This window comes from Vulpes vulpes, chromosome X, assembly GCF_048418805.1.
Source record: "Vulpes vulpes isolate BD-2025 chromosome X, VulVul3, whole genome shotgun sequence".
Lineage (NCBI taxonomy): Eukaryota > Metazoa > Chordata > Mammalia > Carnivora > Canidae > Vulpes > Vulpes vulpes.
The window spans coordinates 120,792,982-120,813,556 of NC_132796.1; the positions used below are offsets into that span (position 1 = coordinate 120,792,982).

Genomic DNA, 20,575 nt, shown 5'->3' on the forward strand with positions numbered 1-20,575 from the left:
GAGGGAGCCGCCCGGGCTGGCGCGAGGCCCCACAGCTCAGCGCGCGGAGGGAGCGGCGCGGAGGGATCCACAGCGCACCCGACACTACTTAAGACAGTCCGCGCCGTTCGCTCGTCAGACGCCAGCGTGGTGGCAGCGATGGCGGAATCCAAGCTTCCCGCGCCGATGCCCGAGGAGGCCAAGCCCGACTCGAAGACTCTGCAGGTGCTGCGCGACATGGCCAACCGCCTGCGCATCCACTCCATCAGGGCCACGTGCGTTTCAAGCTCTGGGTAAGGTTCCCTCGTCCAATTTCTCGTGGCCCCAAGCGGCCGGCCTGGCGGCGACAAAAACCTAAAGCGAAGAGAGCCGTCGAGGCGGGGGGCGGCACCCCTGGGTGGGCTCGGTCGGAGGGGGCTGAGCGGACTTGGTCCGCTCGTTGCGGGGCTAGGCGGGCTCGGTCGTGGGGGCCTGGACCGACTTCGTCTGGTCTCGGGGTACAGGATGGGGCCGTCGGGGGGCTGAGCGGACTCGGTCCAGTCGTCTGGAGACTAGGCGGGCTCGGTTGAGGGACTAGGCGGGCTCGGTCGACGGTTGAGGGACTAGGCGGGCTCGGTCGGGCGTCGAGGGACTAGGCGGGCTCGCTTGAGGGACTAGGCGGGCTCGGTCGACGGTTGAGGGACTAGGTGGGCTCGGTCGACGGTTGAGGGCCTAGGCGGGCTCGCTTGAGGGACTAGGCGGGCTCGCTTGAGGGACTAGGCAGGCTCGGTCGACGGTTGAGGGACTAGGCGGGCTCGGTCGACGGTTGAGGGCCTAGGCGGGCTCGGTCGGGCGTCGAGGGACTAGGCGGGCTCGCTTGAGGGACTAGGCAGGCTCGGTCGACGGTTGAGGGACTAGGCAGGCTCGGTCGACGGTTGAGGGACTAGGCGGGCTCGGTCGGGCGTCGAGGGACTAGGCGGGCTTGCTTGAGGGACTAGGCGGGCTCAGTCAGGCGGTTGGGGGCTGGGCGAGTTCGGTCCAGTCGTGAGGGGTTTGGTGGGCTTGGTCGAGTCCTGGGGGGGCTGGGCCGACTCAGTCTGGCTGTGAGGGGCTGGGCCGGCTCAGTCCGGTTGTGGGGGCTGGGCGGGCTCGATGGAGCCGTGGGGGGTGCTGGGCCGGCTCAGTCCGGTTGTGGGGGGTTGGGCGGGCTCAGTCTGGTCGTGGGGGGCTGGGCCGGCTCAGTCCGGTTGTGGGGGGCTGGGCCGGCTCAGTCCGGTTGTGGGGGGCTGGGCGGGCTCAGTCGAGTCGTGGGGGGCTGGGCGGGCTCGATGGAGTCATGTGGGGGCTAGGCCGCTCGTCGTAAAAGCCCTGTTTTACGGCCTTGGCGGCGTGGATGCCGCCCCAATGCTGGCTGCTGCGCCGTGCCCTTGCTGCCTTACGGGGTTTGGCGGGAGGAACCTGAGGGGGGGCGGGGGGGCGGGGCTGGCGCCGGAACGCCGAGCGGGGCGGGGCTTTTCCGGTGAGTGGTTGCGCTCGACGCCCAAGTCCGCAGGCCAGCACGTGGGCTGGAACAAAGGGAAGCCCGCGAGGGGCGAGTGGGAGCAAAGGAGTTTTACAGTAGCTCGAATCTTGCTGAGGAGGCTCGACTCCGTGTCCTTAGCGTGTTTGGCTGGCCTGGAAGGGGCTTGCTTGAGCGACCTTGGTACAAGGCGGCGCTAGCCTTAGTTTCGGTGTTCCCCCCAGGTTTTGGGGGGAGAGTTTGAGGACGATTGATGTTGGTTGTCTAGCTATTTGGTAGTATTCACCAGCGAAGCCATCGGGTCAGGAGTTTTCTTTTTGGTGGAGAGCTTTTTGACTTCTGATTCAATTTCCTTACTCTAGCTATGGGTTTATTTAACATTTTTATTTCTGGGGCCCCTGGCGAGCTGGATGGGTAGTGCACTTGACTCTTGATGGGGGGGGGGGGGGGGGAGCTTAAGCCCTACATTGGGCATGAAGCCTACTTAAAAAAAATTTCCTATTTTTTATTCGGCCTTCTTGAATTCTGTGTTTCTAGAAATTTCTTGTAGGTTAAACCGATTTATTGCTGTATGCTTCTTTATGGTACTGTGTAGTCATTTTTATTTCTGTACAGTTGGTAGCATTTTAATTTTTTTTTTGGTACCATTCTTTCTTTTCCGAAAAAAAATTTAGTAATTTCAAGTTAATTTAGTATGCTTAAAAATTAAAAGTTTTTTCATTTTTACTTAATATAGTGGAAAGATTGGTTCTGTTAATCTTTTTAAAGAACCAATCTTTCTTGATTTTTTCTATGGGTTTGCATCTATTTCTGTTTTAACGTTTATTCTATTTGGTAGCTTTGGGTTTAGTTTTTCTAGTTAAGTTGTAAGTTAAGGGTTTTGATTTGAGATCTCTATTTTTTATTTATTTTTTTATTTTTTTATTTTTTATTTTTTGAGATCTCTATTTTTTAATGTGAACATTTGCATTGTATATTTGCCTTAGTACTACTTTTCCTGTATTCCATAGAGTTTGCTGGGTTTATTTCCAATTTTCTCTTTTCTAATTTTCTGTTTTCTTCTTTGACTCATTGGTTAAGAGGGTGTTTATGGGTTATGGGTGGCTCATTTGGTTGAGCGTCTGCCTTCCATTAGGTCATGATCCCAGGGTTCTGGGTTGGAGCCTGCTTCTCCCTTTCCCTCCCCCCTTATGCTTTCTGTTGCACGCTCTCTTTCCCTGGTAAACTATTTTTTTAAAAGGTGTGGTGTTTAATTTTCATGAATGTGTAGGTTTTCCAGTTTTCCTTCTGTTACTGATTTCTAACTTCTGTAATTGTGGAATAAGATATTTTGCATGATGTCTTTTTAAAATCTTGTTTTCCTTCCTGAGCTATGATGTTAACAGTGCAGTCTAGATGTGTTCCAGATTGCATATTTTGGAATTTTTTTACACTTTTCATTTTGTTCCTTTCACTTTCAAAATTAATAATGGTTTGCATTTTTAAAGGTATCTAGCAGTTTTTATTTATTTGTTTTTTTAAAGGTATCTAACGATTTTTTAAGCCATGTCATCCATTTAGGGCTACTTGGAAGGCAAGAGGTTTAGGTTTCCATTTTTTAATTGTGAACCTTGAAAGAAGAAATGGTTAACACACATGAGCTGGACAGAAAATCTTTTCTGAAAGTTGAGGCAAGGGCTATGGAAATTTGGTTTTGTTCCCCTGCTCTGTCCCCTCTTCCCTCCTAAATTAAGGAGGGAGTGGCTGGACTCCCATGTCAACTGCTTTCTAAGAGCAGTGGTTATTTTGGTAGTTATCTCTTGGCTTTTTGATGGTAGCCATTCTAAAAGATGATGTAATACCTCATTGTGGTTTTTTTTTTTTTTTTTAAGATTTTATTTATTATTCCTGAGAGACACAGAGAAAGAAAGAGGCAGAGACACAGGCAGAGGGAGAAGCAGGCTCCATGCAGGGAGCCCGATGTGGGACTCCATCCCGGGACTCCAGGATCACACCCTGGGCCAAAGGCAGGCGCCAAACTGCTGAGCCACCTGGGGATCCCTCATTGTGGTTTTTGATTTGTTTTTCTCTGATGAATAGTGATAGCATCAGTTCCTGTGCCTATTGGTCACTCATATATCTTTTTTGGGAAATTGTTCAGTTCTTTGCCTATTTTTTAACTGATTGGGGGGGTCTATTGTGTATGAGTTTCTATATATTTTGGTTATTAATCCTTTATCAGCTATATGGTTTGCAGTATTTTTCCCATTCTGTAGGTAGGTGGTTGTTGCACTTTGTTGATGGTTTTCTTTGCTGTGCAGAAGTTTTTTAGTTTGATGTAGTCTCACTCATTTATTTTTTATTTTGTTCCTTGGGGTTTAGTTGTCATACCCCCAAAAAATCAGTATGAGGATCTATGTCAAGGAGATCTTTTCCTGTTTTCTTTTTTTTAAAGATTTATTTATTCATGAGAGACCCAGGCAGAGGGAGAAGCAGGCTCCACACAGGGAGCCCAATGTGGGACTCGATCCCAGGACTCCAGGATCACGCCAAAGGCATGCGCTAAACCACTGAGCAACCCAGGGATCTCCTTTTCCTGTTTTTTTTTTTTTGGGGGGGGGCATCTAATGGTTTTTGTTCTTACATTTGAATCCTAACTTATTTTGTTAATTTCTGTAAGTGGTGTAAGGTAGGATTTCTAGTTTTGTGTTTTCACTTGTGAATATCCAATTTCCCCAGCTTCATTTATTGAAGAGATTGTTTTTTCTCCATTGAATATTTTTGCCTTTCTTGTTAAATATTAGTTTCTTATATTTGCACGGGTTTATTTCTGCTTTGTGGTATTTCTGATTAATGATATCACAGATAAATTCAAACAAGTTAAAGAGTATTCATGTGCTTACAGTGTCACCAGGTGAACCTCCCCCAAATATGCAGGTGCTCCATTGATAGAAGGGGGCTGGTCTTAGAGGTCTTTCTCTTCGGGGGGGGGGGGGGGGGGGGAAGGTTATGAGGTTATGAGGTTACTGGGCCTTACAGCACCTTAAAAGCCATGGATTTGGGAAGCAGCGGTGCTGGATCCCTTTTCCTTGGCTGGATTCTTCCACGCTTGGGAGAAATGACTGCTGCTTCCAGTCTGGAGAGCCTATGTACTAAAAGGCCTACTCGTGTACCATGTCCCTGGTAAATCACTTACCTGTAAAAAATGACCTGTGTTATGTCTATTTTTAAGCCACCCCACATCCTGCAGCAGTGCTGCTGAGATCATGTCCGTGCTGTTCTTCCACATCATGAGATACAAACAGGAGGACCCGGAGAACCCAGACAATGATCGTTTCATCGTCTCTAAGGTAAGTCAACACAGGAACCCAGGGCCTGCTCAAATGCTTGCTCTTAAAATCATTCAAAAAGCCACCATGTGGCAATAAGGCCTGAAATGGGTGCAGTTTATCCTTTTGGTTCTTCTTTTTTCTGCCCCATGTTGAAGTCTGTTTAGTCAGCTGTAACAAAATAGCCACAGACTGGGTGGCTTATAAACAATAGGAATTTATTTCCAACAGTGTAGGAGGCTGGAAATTCAAGATCAAGGTCACATGGTCCCATTCTGGTGAGGGTCCTTTTCCTGGTTGCAGATTTTTCACTGTATCTTCACATAGTAGAAGGGGAATTAGTCTTTTTAGGGCCTCTTTTATAAGGGTAAACTAATCCCATTTGCGAAGGTTCTGCCCTTGTGACCTAATCACCATCCATAGACCCCCCCCACCTCCTAATACCATCACCTTGGGCCTTGGACTTTCAACATACAGGTTTGGGGGGCACTAATATTCAGATCATGGCATCTTATAAAGATCTAAATGGTGTTCTAGCAAGGACTACAGTGGAGGGAAGCATGACTTATGGCAACTGGCCATCCTTCCTTTCATTCATTGGTGCCCTGCCTTATCCCACCGAGCACTAAAGCCCCCCCTTGATAGGGTCATGCTCCCATCCTCTGCTGCCTGGGTAGAGGTGGGCAACAGTGGATCTGACTTGCTGAGCTCAAGGAAACTTGAGCTTAATTTTGGGAAAGAATCCACCTGTTAATTACCTTTATTTTCTTTCTTTCTTTTTTTTTTTTTTTTTTAAGGCAGGGATACCAGGTGTTTTTGTTTTTTTTTTTTTTTTTTTTTCATGATAGTCACAGAGAGAGAGAGAGAGAGAGGGGCAGAGGGAGAAGCAGGCCCCATGCACCGGGAGCTCGATGTGGGATTCGATCCCGGGTCTCCAGGATCGCGCCCTGGGCCAAAGGCAGGCGCCAAACCGCTGCACCACCCAGGGATCCCATTTTCTGCTTTTTTTTTTTTTTTTGAGATTTTAATTATTTATTCATGAGAGAAAGGGAGGGGGGCAGAGACACAGGCAAAGGGAGAAGCAGGCTCCACGCGGAGAGCCTGACGTGGGACTTGATCCCGGGACTCCAGGATCATGCCCCAGGCCGAAGGCAGGCACCAAACCACTGAGCAACCCAGGGATCCCCTTATCTTCAGTTTCTATCTCTGTGTAGATCTGACCTGACACAGTGAAGGTCTTTATCGTTATACTTAGTATCAGGTACCTCAGGAAAGAGGAGTAATATTAAAAGGAAGGTCAGTCTAGAACATGCAGTTCTTTTGATGCTGTCTGAAAGTTTGTGTGTCATAAGCAAAACATTTAAAACTCAACTGGTTGAGCACCACATACAAACAGAAACTCCAGATTTGGGCAGTAGGAATTAGTTGAAAGAGTAAAGTCTAGAGGTGTCTGGATAGCTCAGTCAGTTCAGTATCTGACTTTTGAGCTAGCTCATGGTCGTGAGTTCGAGCCCCATGTTGGGCTCCACACACAGCCTACTTCAAAAAAAAAAAAAAAAAGGCGCCTGGGTGGCTCAGTCGGTTAAGCATCTGCCTTTAGCTCAGGTCATGATGTCAGGACCCTGGGATCAATCCCCATGTTGGGCTCCCTGCTGAGCAGAGAGGCTGCTTCTCCCTTTGCCTCTGCTGCTCCCCGTGTATGTGTGTGTGTGCATGCACGCATGTGCTTGTGCGTACTCTGTCAAATACATTTTTGGGGAAAAAAATTTTAAAAATCAGAATATGGGCATAGCTGAAGTATCTGGGGTTATAATTATAATCTATGTCTTAATGTCTGAAACGTTATCTCAAATGAGGTTTGGTAAAAAATAAAATTTGTGAGTGTGCATGTAGAAAGGGCAAGGTGAAGTAAAGTGGTGCATTAGCAATCTAGGTGAAGAGCATATGGGATTTCATCGTACTGTTCTTACAACTTTTTTATGAGCTTGACCTTCTTTCATGATAAAAATTGAACAAATTTTTGTGGGTGTACAAACACAGGATGAGCATTCAGATCTCTGGTTTAAAAAATAGTAAGATGGGGTAGCCTGGGTGGCTTGGGGGTTTAGTGCTGCCTTCAGCCCAGGGGGTGATCCTGGAGACTCGGAATCGAGTCCCACATCGGGCTCCCTGCATGGAGCCTGCTTCTCCCTCTGCCTGTGTCTCTGCTTCTCTCTCTCTCTCTCTCTCTCTCTCTCTCTCTCTCTCTCTCCCCTCTCTGTTTCTCATGAAGAAAGAATTTTAAATAAAAAATAGTAAGATGGCTAGACTGTCCCATAACTGCTGGTATCATATTCACAGTCATTGGCCTTAGAGGGATAAAGAGGCTTTCTGGGGTTTTTTTGGCTTTTTTTTTGTATATTTTTTTATTGGAGTTCGATTTGCCAACATTATAGTATAACACCCAGTGCTCATCCTGTCAAGTGCCCCCCCTCAGTGCCTGTCACCCAGTCACCCCGTCCCCCCTCCACCTCCCCTTCCACTACCCCTTGTTCGTCTTCCAGAGTTAGGTGTCTCTCATGTTTTGTCACTCTCTCTGATTATGCTGAGTGAAGTAAGCCAGTTGGAGAAGGACAAATGTTCTGTTTTATTCATATGGGGAATATAAAAAATAGTGAAAGGGATTAAAGGGGAAAAGAGAAAATGAGTGGGAAATACAGAGGCTTTGTGGTGCGCTGTAGTAGGCTGGGCACTGTTCAGGTGCCAGAACTTATATATACATCAGATTTAAGAAGCAGATAAAATTGGAAGCAAAGAGAAAACACAAAGGAGCATAGTCTATCTTGGCATTGGCTGAGAATGGAATGGAGTTACTACAGCAGAGGAGCCCAGGTCTTCACGATTGGTGCTTGCGAGGTGTAAATGTCCAGCGCAGACAACTGTGTTAGGAGGCTAACTGTTCAGGCCTGGCACTATCAGTATTACTATGAGGTACTATGAAGGCTTGTGGGGAGGGTCTTGTGATCCCCCTATTCCCCCCACCAGGCCTTTGTTTTTGTTTTATCAGCTCTTGTTTTCTCCAGTCAAGCAGGCCAGGGAAGAAGCCAAATGACCTTTTTGTAAATTTGTTTTTGAGGCATACTTTGTGCCAGAACAAAGGTGAGAAGTACCATCTGAAAAATGAGTGTGCATAATGCATTGCTTGCGTTTTTATTTTAGCTTTGTCTCCCTTAAATTAGTGTATCCCCACATGCACACACCCAGCAAAAGGGTTCTTAGGGAACCCCCATGTGGGAGTACTTCTCTGATGCCAGGCATCATGCTGGTTCCTGCCAATCTTCTCAGTCCTACAGCCTCCTGTTGCCTAAAGGGGACTCTTCATTGTACCCGCAAAATGAAGTCTTAAAGAGGAAGTGAGCTCATTTACTGCCCCTCCCCACCCCTGCTTTAAAGCGAGGGGGAAGCAGAGTTGGTCTGAGTGCGGAGCCCTGGCTCAGTCCAAGAGCACACCAGGCAACTGGGAACCAGATGCTAGGAACCATGGAGTGGAAGGAGAAAATTCAGTGGGATGGTTCTCTGGGGCTAGAGATACAAAACAGAAAGGGAGTCTCTGGGGCCACAAAGCGTGTGAAGAAAATAGAGAAGGTAAAGAGCCCTAGGAGGAGCAGAGCAGTAGGGTGGAGCTGGACAGGAGAGGGATGAGACTAACAAGTGCCATTGGCCCATCTTCGGTAGCAGCAACACCTAATTCTTGACTTGAATGGAACTGACATTTGCATGGTGGGAAGGGTCAGACGGGAAACCTAGATAACCAACCTGTCAGATGGGGGCTGGAGTGGACAGGCTGGTGTAAGAACTTGGGCTCTACTTGGCAGGAGATGGAAATCTGCAGGGGGAGGAGTGGATGGGTTTTAACAAGCTCCCCCTGGTGGCTATGTTGAGAACAGCTACGGGGGAAAGTTGGGAGGTCACTGCAGTGACAGATGTTTGTGGCCAGTTTGAGGTGGTGGCAGTGGAAGCATTGAATAGGTTCCTTATGTCTTTGGAAGCTTGGGAATTTTCACCTGCTTTGTGGTGCCTAGAGGGCATTTTCTCCAGGAGATAGAGATTTTCTCTATGCATAGACACAGGCAGGAGGAGGGGAGAGTGGTGTAAAGTGATTCATTTCTGGCATTCTAGATGACCACTTCTGAAACCTCATTTGACTGAGTTTTTCAGACCAGGGAAATTGCAATCTTCTTCAGTGTTTTTGGTTTCTGTTTAAGAACCCATGTTCTGGGATCCCTGGGTGGTGCAGCGGTTTAGCGCCTGCCTTTAGCCCAGGGCACGATCCTGGAGCCTCGGGATCGAATCCCACGTCAGGCTCCCGGTGCATGGAGCTTGCTTCTCCCTCTGCCTATGTCTCTCCGTGTGTGTGTGTGTGTGTGTGTGTGTGTGTGTGACTATCATAAATAAATAAAAATTTAAAAAATAGTAAAATAAAAAAATTTTAAAAAAAAACCATGTTCTCCAAAAAGATTAAATACCTGGTTTGTGCATGACTCGAGAAAAAGACCTGGTGAAAATGGCAAGGCTCATGCTTATATTTTGTGCTTTGCTCTTGGGCTCCGTTTAGGCTGCTGTGTGGAGAAACTGTCCTTTGGTATGTTCCCACAGGTCCAGTTGACCATGGATTACTATGGCTTCCCCTGTCTGTGATGTTGATCTGAGACTTGGGGTGCATGTGGGTGTGGTAAAGAGGATTTTACCCCCAAAAGGCAGTCTGTGTGTCTAGGTTCATTTGGTCCCTTCTCTTACAGAGGCTGTCATTTGTTGATGTGGCAACCGGATGGCTCGGGCAAGGACTGGGGGCCGCTTGTGGGATGGCATATACTGGCAAGTACTTTGACAAAGCCAGGTAAGGCGCTTACCCAGTAACTGCTTACCTATCCCCACCCTACCACTCAGGTACTGTGGCTTTATTTATTGCTTATTAGTTGGGGAACAGTGATTGTTTTAAAAGCTTAAACTACCAAGTGTCCAAACAGTAAAGAAATCGTGTTTCTGGAAACTATTCTGGCTTCTCTGGTTTGAGTTCTAAGTGCTGCCTGCGGTGTAGAAACTGGTTTATTTCTATTATTTTCTAAGAGTGATAACTTTGTTTTCTACCTCTCAGTGAGCTTCATTATAGAGTGAATAGCTGGAGCGTTTGCCTTGGGGACCCTGTAAGTTAATAATGAAAGGGTTCTTTTTCTACAGTGGCTCTTTCATCTCTCATTATGGTCTAAGTCCCTATTCTATGGTTAATTTTTTTTAATTTTGCAGCATTTTTTGTGGGATATGGATTGTGTTTTATTGATATTAACATTCTTGTGTTTTTGTTGTGTAGAAGTTTACTTTTCATGACAGAACATATGCTCCTGAGGTAGAATGTTTTGATTGTTACTATCGTAAATATGTAAGGTCAGAAATAGAAGATTGGCAGTACTTAAAACGAAGCTTACGAAGAAACTTTATCTAGAAAGTCATTTGGGTGTTAAGGGCACTACTTTTTCCCTATCCCCTGTTGTTTGTGGGTCCCAGGGAAGCGGCAGAGGAATGCTAGAATGAGAAAATAGCCAACGGTGAAGCCCGTCTTGTGAGGCCCAAGTTTTTAAAGTTATTTCCTTAGCTGTGGAGTTTGGACAGAATTGACAAGGAAAATAGGCTTGGGAACTTAATGATGTGAAACGACTTTCAGTCTGTTCCTTTGTTTCTCTCCGTGAAATATATTTGTTTGAGTGACCCAGAGGATCCCTAAGCACAGTCTTAACCTTTCTTGGCTTGCCCCAGCTACCGGGTGTTCTGCCTCATGGGAGATGGTGAATCCTCAGAAGGCTCCGTCTGGGAGGCACTGGCTTTTGCTTCCCACTACAATCTGGACAATCTTGTGGCCATCTTCGACGTGAACCGCGTGGGCCACAGTGGTGGCTTGCCCCTTGAGCACTGCATAGACATCTATCAGAAGCGCTGTGAAGCATTTGGGTAACAGTATCCTGTTTTATGTCCCCTTTTCTCTGCTCCATCCCGCCTTCACCTTGTAACCTGGCCTCCTCCTGGGTTGACAGGTGGAATACTTACGTGGTGGATGGCCGTGATGTGGAGGCACTGTGCCAGGTGTTCTGGCAGGCGAGTGAGGTGAAGAACAAGCCCACTGCTGTAGTGGCCAAGACCTTCAAGGGCCGCGGCATTCCAAGTAAGCAAATGTTTCTTTTCTGCTTAGGGTTATTAAAAACATCTGTCTGCACAGCAATGCAACAGGAGACTCAGGATGGCCAGGCAGACAAGCTGGCTTAGTTCTCAGTGATTATGCCTTTAATATGTGTTGGAGGCTCTTGTTCTGCTTAGCCCTTCGTTTTTTGGGGTTTTTTTTTTCTTTTTTTTTTTTTTTTAAGATTTTATTTATTCCTGAGAGACAGAGAGAGAAGCAGACACACACAGGCAGAGGGAGAAGCAGGCTCCATGCCAGGAGCCCAACGTGGGACTCCAGGATCACGCCCTGGGCCAAAGGCAGGCGCTAAACCGCTGAGCCACCCAGGGGTCCCTGCTTAGCCCTTCTAGATAGCAGATCTAATTAGGGTTGCAGGAGAAGCCCAGACACCCAGCTAGTGAGCAGTGATTTTCTGCGTGCAGGAGGAATGGCTAGGATAGTCCATCAGAGGACTGAGAGAGAGTGACCTGCAAAGGAGTGCAGAATGAGAAAGTGTACTTATTATGTGCCTGAAAACTCATACGCAAATAAAGGCACGCGTACGTGCACTCACCCTTGCCTGTGCCCAGACTGTCTTGCAGGACACATAGGGAGCTAGTGAAGTGGTGCACCTCTGGGAAAAGATACCTGTGGAACTGAGGGTCGGGGAAGGAAGGGTGTCTTGAAAGTCATCTTGCAGTTTTCAAAGCTGACACCTGAAGTTAATAATTTCAAGTACAAATAGTTGCAAAGGGTGTGATTACGGGTGCGTTTTAATATCGGTGCTTTAGAATAAAATGGTTCCTGTGATTCCTCCCTAAGTTACTGTCTTACTATGATATCCCCAGTTCAGTAAATGACCACTTGACCAATTTGCTCCTGGGAGAATTCTTGGTATTTGCCTTCACTTAACTTTGTTTCTTCTACGTGCAATTTCAGTCTGCCCTCAGTTCTAATTGATTCTGCCTCTACAGTAAGTATATATCAGTTCTGCTCACTGCTCTCCATCTCCCATGCTCAGACCTGTCTGTGTCATCTCTCCCTAGTTACAGTCTCCCTAGGCCAGTCTCCACACAGCCACCATGGTGATCTTCCTACATTTAAGATCTGATCAGTCACCTCCCCATTTCAAATTCCTCAGTGGTTTCCTGTCTTGCTTCAGACAAAATTCAAACTCTTTATACACACAGGACCTCCATGGCCCACCCTGCCTGTCTCTCCAGCCTCCTGTCCTACACTCTTCCCTCCATTCAACAGCATATGGGCCAGTGGCCCCCCATCAAGAGCCTCTGGGACTTCTCAAGCTGTCCTGTGTGGCTGCAGTACCAACTCAGGCTCCCTGTGCCACTGTACCAGGCTTTTACTCCTTTGAGTCCTTGGCTGACATCTTTTCTATCAGGATGTCTTTCAGATGACCTAACAGACACTCAATTATATACTTGGAGTACTAACGTCTTTTATTTGGTTGCAGGTGTTGAAGATGCAGAAAATTGGCATGGAAAGCCAATGCCAAAAGAAAGAGCTGATGCAATTATCAAACTAATTGAGAGTCAGATAGAGACCAACAAGAATCTTGAACCAAAACCCCCTATTGAAGACTCTCCTCCAGTCAATATCCTGGATATAGAAATGGCCTCTCCACCTGCTTACACAGTTGGTGAGCAGGTAGGCAAACTGTTTTGTTCTCTGCTTTTTAAAAATACGCAGGACTTTTCATTTACTCTGATCTCCATGGATGAACCAGTTATTAGATTGCATGACATGTAACTAAAAATTATAAGCAATAGAGATGATTTTATCTTATTTCTTACTATTTTTTATACTTATTTGATTTCAAACTTAAGTCTGAATTTTCTTGTCAGTCAGTTGTACTTACTCGCACCTAGTACTGTGTAGCTTTTGTTTGAAAAATTCAGTTTGTGGTCTGATGGTCTCATGTACATGAAACTGCCACAATCCTGTCTGCTCTAAGGATGGGAGCCTGGCTGGGCCTAGCTTTTGAACTTATTACTCCCTGGATTACAGAAAGAAGTAGGTCAGTTGATCAAAAACCAGTTACTCAAAAAGGATACTAATTAGGCCTGAAACCCTGATAAGCTTTTTTACCATGTTTATATCCTGCCTTTTGGTACAGTATAGCAGACCCAAAATAGGCAGTGTCTTCAGGACCTAAGGAAACAAGGTGATGAGCCAAGAAGGAAGGAAATATTTTCTGATCTTTTGGGGGGTTTTTTCCCCTTTATTTAGAGACATTTAGAGTATTGCTTTTTGTTTTCTTAGCCTGGTAATATGGGTTAAGATAAGGTGAACTGATTACTCAAGAAATTAGAAAACAAAAAGCAGAAGAAAGGTGTTAATCAGGGAAAAGCACATATTAATAAAGGCTTTGGCAGCACCTTAACTTTTCACACCCTTTGAACTAATAGTACAATTCACAGGAATATATCCTACACAAGTGTGCATACGTATCTAGAAGAATGAATGTTGACTGCAGCATTAAATGCTCATGAAATTAGAAACCACTCAGCTAGAGGCTAAGAGCTCACCCAAATTATTATTAGAATTTTTATTTATATTTTTATTAAATTTTTTTTATTTTTTTTATTTTTTGATTTTTTTTAAAGATTTTATTTATTCATGAGAGACACAGGCAAAGAGACACATGAGAGACAAAGCAGGCTCCATGCAGGGAGCCGGATATGGGACTCCAGGGTCACGTCCTGGGCCAAAGGCAGAGGCTCAACTGCTGAGCCACTCAGGCATCTCTATTAAAAAAAATTTTTTTAGGGCAGTCCCGGTGGCCCAGTGGTTTAGCGCTGCCTTCAGCCTGGGGTGTGATCATGAATTCAAGTCCCATGTTGGGCTCCCTGCATGGAGCCTGCTTCTCCCTCTGCCTGTGTCTCTGCCTCTCTCTCTCTCTCTCCTTGTTTGTGTGTCTCATGAATAAATAAATAAAATCTTTAAACAAATTTTTAAAGGATTTATTTATTAGAGAACATGAGTGGGGGAGGAGCAGACCCCTTGCTGAGCGGGGGACCCCACCCACCCCTGATCATGACCTGAGCTATAGGCAGATGCTTAGCTGACAAAGCCACCCAAGCACCCCATTGTTAAAATTTTTTAAAGTTGTAAACCAACTTAGAGTATAATTCCCTTTTTGTGTAGAAAATCTTAAAAGGCATCATAGGGGCACCTGGGTGCTCAACAAATATTTGTGCATAGACCACTCCCGAAAAGCTACATAGACTTACCATTTCTGCGTACCCCTGGACAGGGGACTGGATGGCTGAGGGCCAGGAGATCAGAGAGAAGATGGCCTCTTTGCTCGATAGGCTTTCAGAACTTGAATTTTGTACTGTCGACATGAATTATGTATTTTTAAAAATATTTTAGGGGTGCCTGGGTAGCTCAATTGAGTTAAGCATCTGACTCTTGGTTTTGGCTCAGGTCACGAACTCAGGGTTGTGTGAGGTCAAGCCCCATATCAGGCTCCATGCTGGGCATAGAGGCTGCTTGAGATTCTCTCTCCCTCTCCCCCCCCCCCCAAAAAAATATTTTTTAGGTGTTTTGAAGAATGAACAAAGACAAGTGAAGAAGCAAACCTTGTTTTTTTTATTATTTTTTAAAGATGTTATTTAGTCATGAAAGAGAGAGGCAGAGACACAGGCAGAGGGAGAAGCAGGCTCCATGCAGGGAGCCTGACATGAGACTCGATCCCAGGATCACACCCTGAGCCAGAGGCAGATGCTCAACTGCTGAGCCACCCAGGTGTCCCCAAACCTTATTTTTTTAAATAGTGGCTTTATTAGGACTATATAGTCCATCCATTTGAAGTGTACAATTTCAAGATTTAAGTATATTAACAGAATCATACAAGTATCACCACACTCAATCTTAAGCATTTCCATCACCCCCAAAAGAAACCCCACACCTGGAGTGCCTGGGTAGCTCAGTCAGTTAAGCATCTGGCTTAGGGCTCAGGTGATGATCCCAGGGTCCTGGGATTAGCCCCATATTGGGCTCCTTGCTCAGCGGGGAGCCTGCTACTCTCTCTTCTGCCACTGCCCCCCCCCCCACACTCCTGCTCACACACTCTCTCAAATAAAATGTAAAAAAAAAAAAAAAAAGATGGGGCAGCCTGGGTGGCTCAGCGGTTTAGTGCTGTCTTCGGCCCAGGGCCTGGTCCTGGAGACCCCGATCGAGTCCTGCATCGGGCTCCCTACATGGAGCCTGCTTCTCCCTCTGCCTGTGTCTCTGCATATCTCTCTCTGTCTCTGTCTCTCTCATGAATAAATAAAATCTTTAAAAAAAAATGAAACCCAACACCTATTAGCAGTCACTCTCCATTCTGTCCAGCCCCTAGTGACCACTCATCTACTTTGTTTGTATAAAGTTGCCTATTCTGGACATTTCATATAAACGGGGTCATGCAACATGTGAGCCTTTTGTCTGGTTTCTTTGCCTTAGCACAGTGCTCTCCAGGTCTGTCCTTGTTGTGGCATGTACAATGTTCCATTTTATGAATGTACCATACATTTTGTTTACCTATTCAATCCTTGATGGACATTTGGGTTTAGTTTCTACTTTTTGGCTGTTGTGAATATTGCTGCTTTGAACATTTGTTTACAAGTTTTTGTTGAGATACATTTTTCTCTTGGGCATATACCTGGGAGTAGAACTGCTGGGTCATGTAGTAATTCTTTAACATTTTGAGGGAATGCCAAACCTTGATTTCTAAGTACAAAAATTCAATATTGTGAAGATGTCAGTTCTCGCCTAAATTAATCCACAAATTCAGTCCAATCTCAAATAGTATCCTAATGGGATAATACTTGCAGTGAACATTGAGTTTTATAGTGAAAAAATCTCAGGCATTTGCATTTTGGCACATTTAAATTTTTGATAAAGTATATGAATGGGGCAAAAGAATAAACCTGTTGAGAATTGATACCCAGTGAGCCAAGTATGGATTTAAGATTGGCCAGCAATCCATTTTTGCGATACTAAAGAGTTTATTGGTGAATCATGAATTTTTCTTTATGAAGGTAGAAGACAATTTGTAATCCACAAAATTTCATCTTCTTTTAAAATCTGCACTAAGAAACTCTGCTGTTCGACTTTTCCAGATAGCTACTCGGAAGGCATGTGGTTTGGCTCTGGCTAAGCTGGGCCATGCAAACGATAGAGTCATTGTGCTGGATGGTGACACCAAGAACTCCACCTTCTCAGACATATTCAAGAGGGAGCACCCTGAGCGGTTCATTGAATGTTTTATTGCTGAGCAAAACATGGTACGTGTGCTGTGGGCATTTCTCTTGGGCCTTCTCACTGACTAAGTGTGGCCTGCTGGACACAGGAGGCCAGCCTCAAATTAGTTTTTCTTTCCATTTATAAAAGCAAAGAAACTGGAGGGAAAAAATGTCTCTGAGGAAACAAGTAGAGCATAGCTAGGCAGTTTGTGGAGTGGCTTCTGGGACTGCAAGGAGCGGCATAGCAGACTGCCCAGAACCAGGTCCACTCAGGGCAGCAGGCCAAGAGTCTCAGCCATGACCCCAGGGCTCCAGGCCCAAAGTACCCCAAGCTTGCCAGGAGTATTAGGTGTTCCCTCTCTTTCTGCTCAGCCAAGTCCAATACCAAGCAATCCTACAACCACCCAGAGGCCATTAGATTGAGAAAGCTACAAAGGACTGGTTTCTCTCTTTTGTAGCATAGAGCCTACTATATCATAGATGCTCAAATGTTGCCCTAATTGTAGCCTCAAGATGGCCTTGAGTTCAGCTGTTCTGTATACCAGTGCTTCAGTCTCTCCCCAGAATACCAGGGAGTCTCTTTTATGCATGTACACATCCCCACATGACACCCCCCCTCTCTCGAGAAAAAGCAGTTAATCCAAGTAAACACTGACTTCTAAAGCTCTGTGCCACCAGAAAGGACAATGCATATCTATCTACAAATCGTAGAAGCCAAAAACAGCACTAGCCAGAAAACTATGGGCCAGCAGATCTCATGGGACCACCGGGATAACCAGAAAGATTTTATTTGGAACAAATAGCATTTGTAAATTTTTAAAATTGGTGGTTAGCTGTTAAAATTAGTCTATTTATAGAATCCAAATTTCTGGATTCTCTTGAAGAATAGGAAGATCTGTCAGCACCGAGACAGCATTCCATCCTGCTACCAGTTGGCTGGAGCCAAGCAGGGGCTCCCTTTAGATACTTGTCCACAGCCAGCTGGCCACGTCCCTGCCTCTGCCAGCCTGCACATTCACTCATGGTGTTTCTCTGGCCTTGTTGGTATTAGAATTTAAGCCGCCCTGTTCAGTAAAGTAGGTCATTGCATCTATAAGAATATGTACGCTTTTCTGTGGATCTCATTAAGTTATTTCCTTTTTGAATGGAAAAAATACAATCCATAATTTGCTGAATTGAGTCTATTATCAGAAAGCTGGCTCCCCATTTCATTGATTCCTTTAGTCAGCAGCATTCATTAGCATATACTCTGTGCTTACTGATATGTTCTCACAGTTGGAAGAAGACTAGTAAAGCAGCAGCCAGCAGGTGGTATCCAGTGCCACGGTGAAACTGGGGTGTACAGTACAAGTGGCTAGGGTCAGTCAGGGATGGTCTCTTGGATTAGGTGACATTTAAGCTGAGACTTGAGCAACAGAGCCATACACATACCCAGAGGATGGCATTCCCAGCAGAGGGCACAGCTACCTCTGTGGCAGGCCCAAATTTGAGCTGTCTTGGGAACAGAAGGAAGGACTGAGTGACAGAAACATTGTGAGTACATAAGGAAATTGACTTGGCAGGGTAACCAGGGGCCAGCTCATATGGTGCTTTCACTGACCACTTTCAGTGTCTCAGGTTCTCTTGCAGTTTGCTGGGAAACCACATGATGATGTGTTTCACAGGACCCTGCAGTGTGAAGAATAGCTTGTCAGAGAAGTTGGTGGGGGGTGGCAGGAGGTGAGGACTTGGACCAGGTTGGATAGAAGTGGAATCTTCTGGAATCTGTTTGGGCAGGAGAACTAGTAGGATGCTATAGGACAGATGTCAGGACAGGAGCTAAGGCTGGCACTCGGGAGTGGGCCAGAGCACCTGGGCACAGAGTGCTGTCACTTCCTGAGATGGACAAAACTGTGGGGGAAGAGTGGATTTGGAGGATGTGGGAGCTCTGGGCCCTGGGTGGGGTGGTCAGGGTACCTGTTGGGGGAGGGGTTAGGTAGATAGATCAATTGTCTTCAAATGCATTTGCTTTCCAAACCACTGAGTGTGTTTTTGTAAACTATGTTTTCTGCCTAGTTTAAAGATAACATCTGAATTTCTTCTCACAAATTTAAGTAGCTGTAAGGATGTAATTTTCCATATATTGAATTTTGAGACTTTCTAAATCAATATTGAAATTATCCAATTAAAGGTTACATGAAGACTCTCCTTAGTTGTCAGAAGTTCCTTTACTTGAATTCTTATTTCCATTCTATTGCCTTAACGATTTTATGCATGAAAGCCTTTTAGTGATACACAAAAGAGGCTGTGCAGAGAGCAGGGAAATGGGAAAGGGAGGGTGCTGAGAGCAGTTTTCTATGAAGCAAAGCATAGGTGAAGGTTAGTATCTGGAGGGGGGAGGACAAGGTGGAAAGGGAAAGATGGAAGATACTAATACATACTCAAAGGTGAGAGAATGATCCAAGAGAACGGGAGAAAGGAATTGAATCCAGGAGGAGGGGGGGGAATACTTGGACTGTTGGAGATCCCCTTCGGAATGTGAGAGAAGGGTGAGACTCAGCATGGCAGGTGGGCCTTAGGTAGGTGCAGAGCTGCCATGTCTCCTAGCAGCAGGTGAGTGGTTGGGGGCCAGTAGGAAAGCCTCCACTGTTTACTTCTCACTTCCCAGGAGGTGTGAGGTGAGGGCACCATGTGAGGGGATGAGAAGAAGGGGGTGCAGAAGGAGACCCAAAGGACTGTGGGGAGGCTTTGTGTGTCCCTAGCTTCCTTATCTGTCTGCTCTTCCTATCTTTCTGATTTGAGGGAATCTGGTCAGTGCCACATTTCCTCTTATGTTTTCCGGCAGTTCAGGGAACACCATGGATTTGCCAGGTTTGGGGTACTACTAGGTTTCATTTTTTAAGGCTTTTATTTTACATTTTAATTTTTTTTAATAGAGCAACTTTTCCAAGGGTGTTCTGATTGTCATCTTCCTGTTGCAGGTGAGCGTGGCGCTGGGATGTGCCACCCGTGGTCGCACTGTTGCTTTCGTTAGCACCTTCGCTGCCTTCTTGACCCGAGCATTTGATCAAATCCGGATGGGAGCCATCTCTGAAACCAACATCAACCTTATTGGGTCCCACTGTGGGATATCCGTTGGTATGACTTCTCAGTGCCCTCATTTTGATAGTCTTACTCCTTTACAGTGAAGGCATGTGAGCAGTTGAACCGCCAATATACTATGATGTTTGGTGATTTGTAACCTCTTTTTTAATGCCATGTTGTATTTTAAAAGTTTTAGACACTCTGGGTTACTTTTGAGAGGACTTCTTGGTGTTACTGTAAAGTGCTTGCTTTTTTAGTCATTGAGAAACAGTGATCTGTCCTGAGTGCCCATTATGTGTTGAGCTGCATACTGGATATGAATCAGGCCAGCCCAGTATCACGGACTTCCTTTCTGCTCTTGCTGTGGTACTCTCTAAGTGGGGATAAGCAGCATGGGTCCAGGGAAGTGAGGAGCATAGCTCGCCCAGGGCTCTCTGCCTGAGCTGAGCAGGCTGGTCAAATGGAACCAGAAGCATTGAAGAGTGGGATGCAGGGGAGTGAAGCTGAGGCATATACAGCTCTGGGGCATTAACCTGGCAGGACAGGCTAGATGGAAACAACAGAAAACAGGGAAGTCAGAGAAAGGATTGAGATACATGGTGTGTATTAGCAGTGGATAGAAAATATGGGTGAGTCTGAGGAAAGATCAACATTGCAGATAGGTACAGGAGTCCAAAATTGCACAAAAAGTTAAAAAAAGTGTCTAGTAGTTTGTTGCTTGAGAGAGATCAGGGAGTTGTGTTTATGAATGACAGAAATGAGGACTTGGTGGAAAAGATGAGGCACCTGATGTGCCTGTAGTGAAGTTGTTAGGTCATCCAGGTAGACGTGACAGCTTACGCTGCTAGAATCCTAAAGGGAGAGGGGCTTGGGAGTCCTCTCTGGGACTTACCAGAAGTCTGAATGGGCCAGATGGTAGGTGTAGAGTGGGGAGAGAAGAGCCAACAGCATTTCAGAAGTGAGCCAGGCAGAGGACCTGGTCCAGGGTTTTTGTCTGGGACCAGGTGTGCTCTGTTAAAATCAGTCTGCTAAGTAGAGAACTGGCTCTGAGTCCAACCAGAGGAGCAAGGGGTCCTAAGGTTAGATAGTTGTCCCAGGCAGTGTACATAGTGTGACAGTCCCTTTCTTAGCTGGAAGAGCTGGGCTGCCCCAGTGTACATTGGGCTTTCTCTTTGCATAGTATTTCTGGCCAGAAGCTCTCTTCCCAAACATACCCTAAGGCCCCTTTACTTCAGACAGCACCTCAAGAGTGCCCCAAAGGTATGCTCAGCTACTTTGAAGGTCTCAAGAA

The 20,575-nt window shown here is 45.9% G+C and overlaps 1 protein-coding gene across 1 annotated transcript in view; it reads left to right on the forward strand.

The window, feature by feature from the left end:
* The window catches only part of TKTL1 (transketolase like 1), a 27,599-nt gene continuing 7,024 nt past the window's right edge, over positions 1-20,575 (forward strand). The window contains exons 1-8 of the mRNA XM_025988073.2: positions 1-272; positions 4,689-4,806; positions 9,564-9,661; positions 10,576-10,767; positions 10,851-10,978; positions 12,444-12,637; positions 16,099-16,263; positions 19,182-19,338. Coding sequence (XP_025843858.1) covers positions 139-272; positions 4,689-4,806; positions 9,564-9,661; positions 10,576-10,767; positions 10,851-10,978; positions 12,444-12,637; positions 16,099-16,263; positions 19,182-19,338 — 1,186 coding nt within the window. The 5' untranslated portion in view covers positions 1-138. The remainder of the gene's footprint in view (positions 273-4,688; positions 4,807-9,563; positions 9,662-10,575; positions 10,768-10,850; positions 10,979-12,443; positions 12,638-16,098; positions 16,264-19,181; positions 19,339-20,575) is intronic.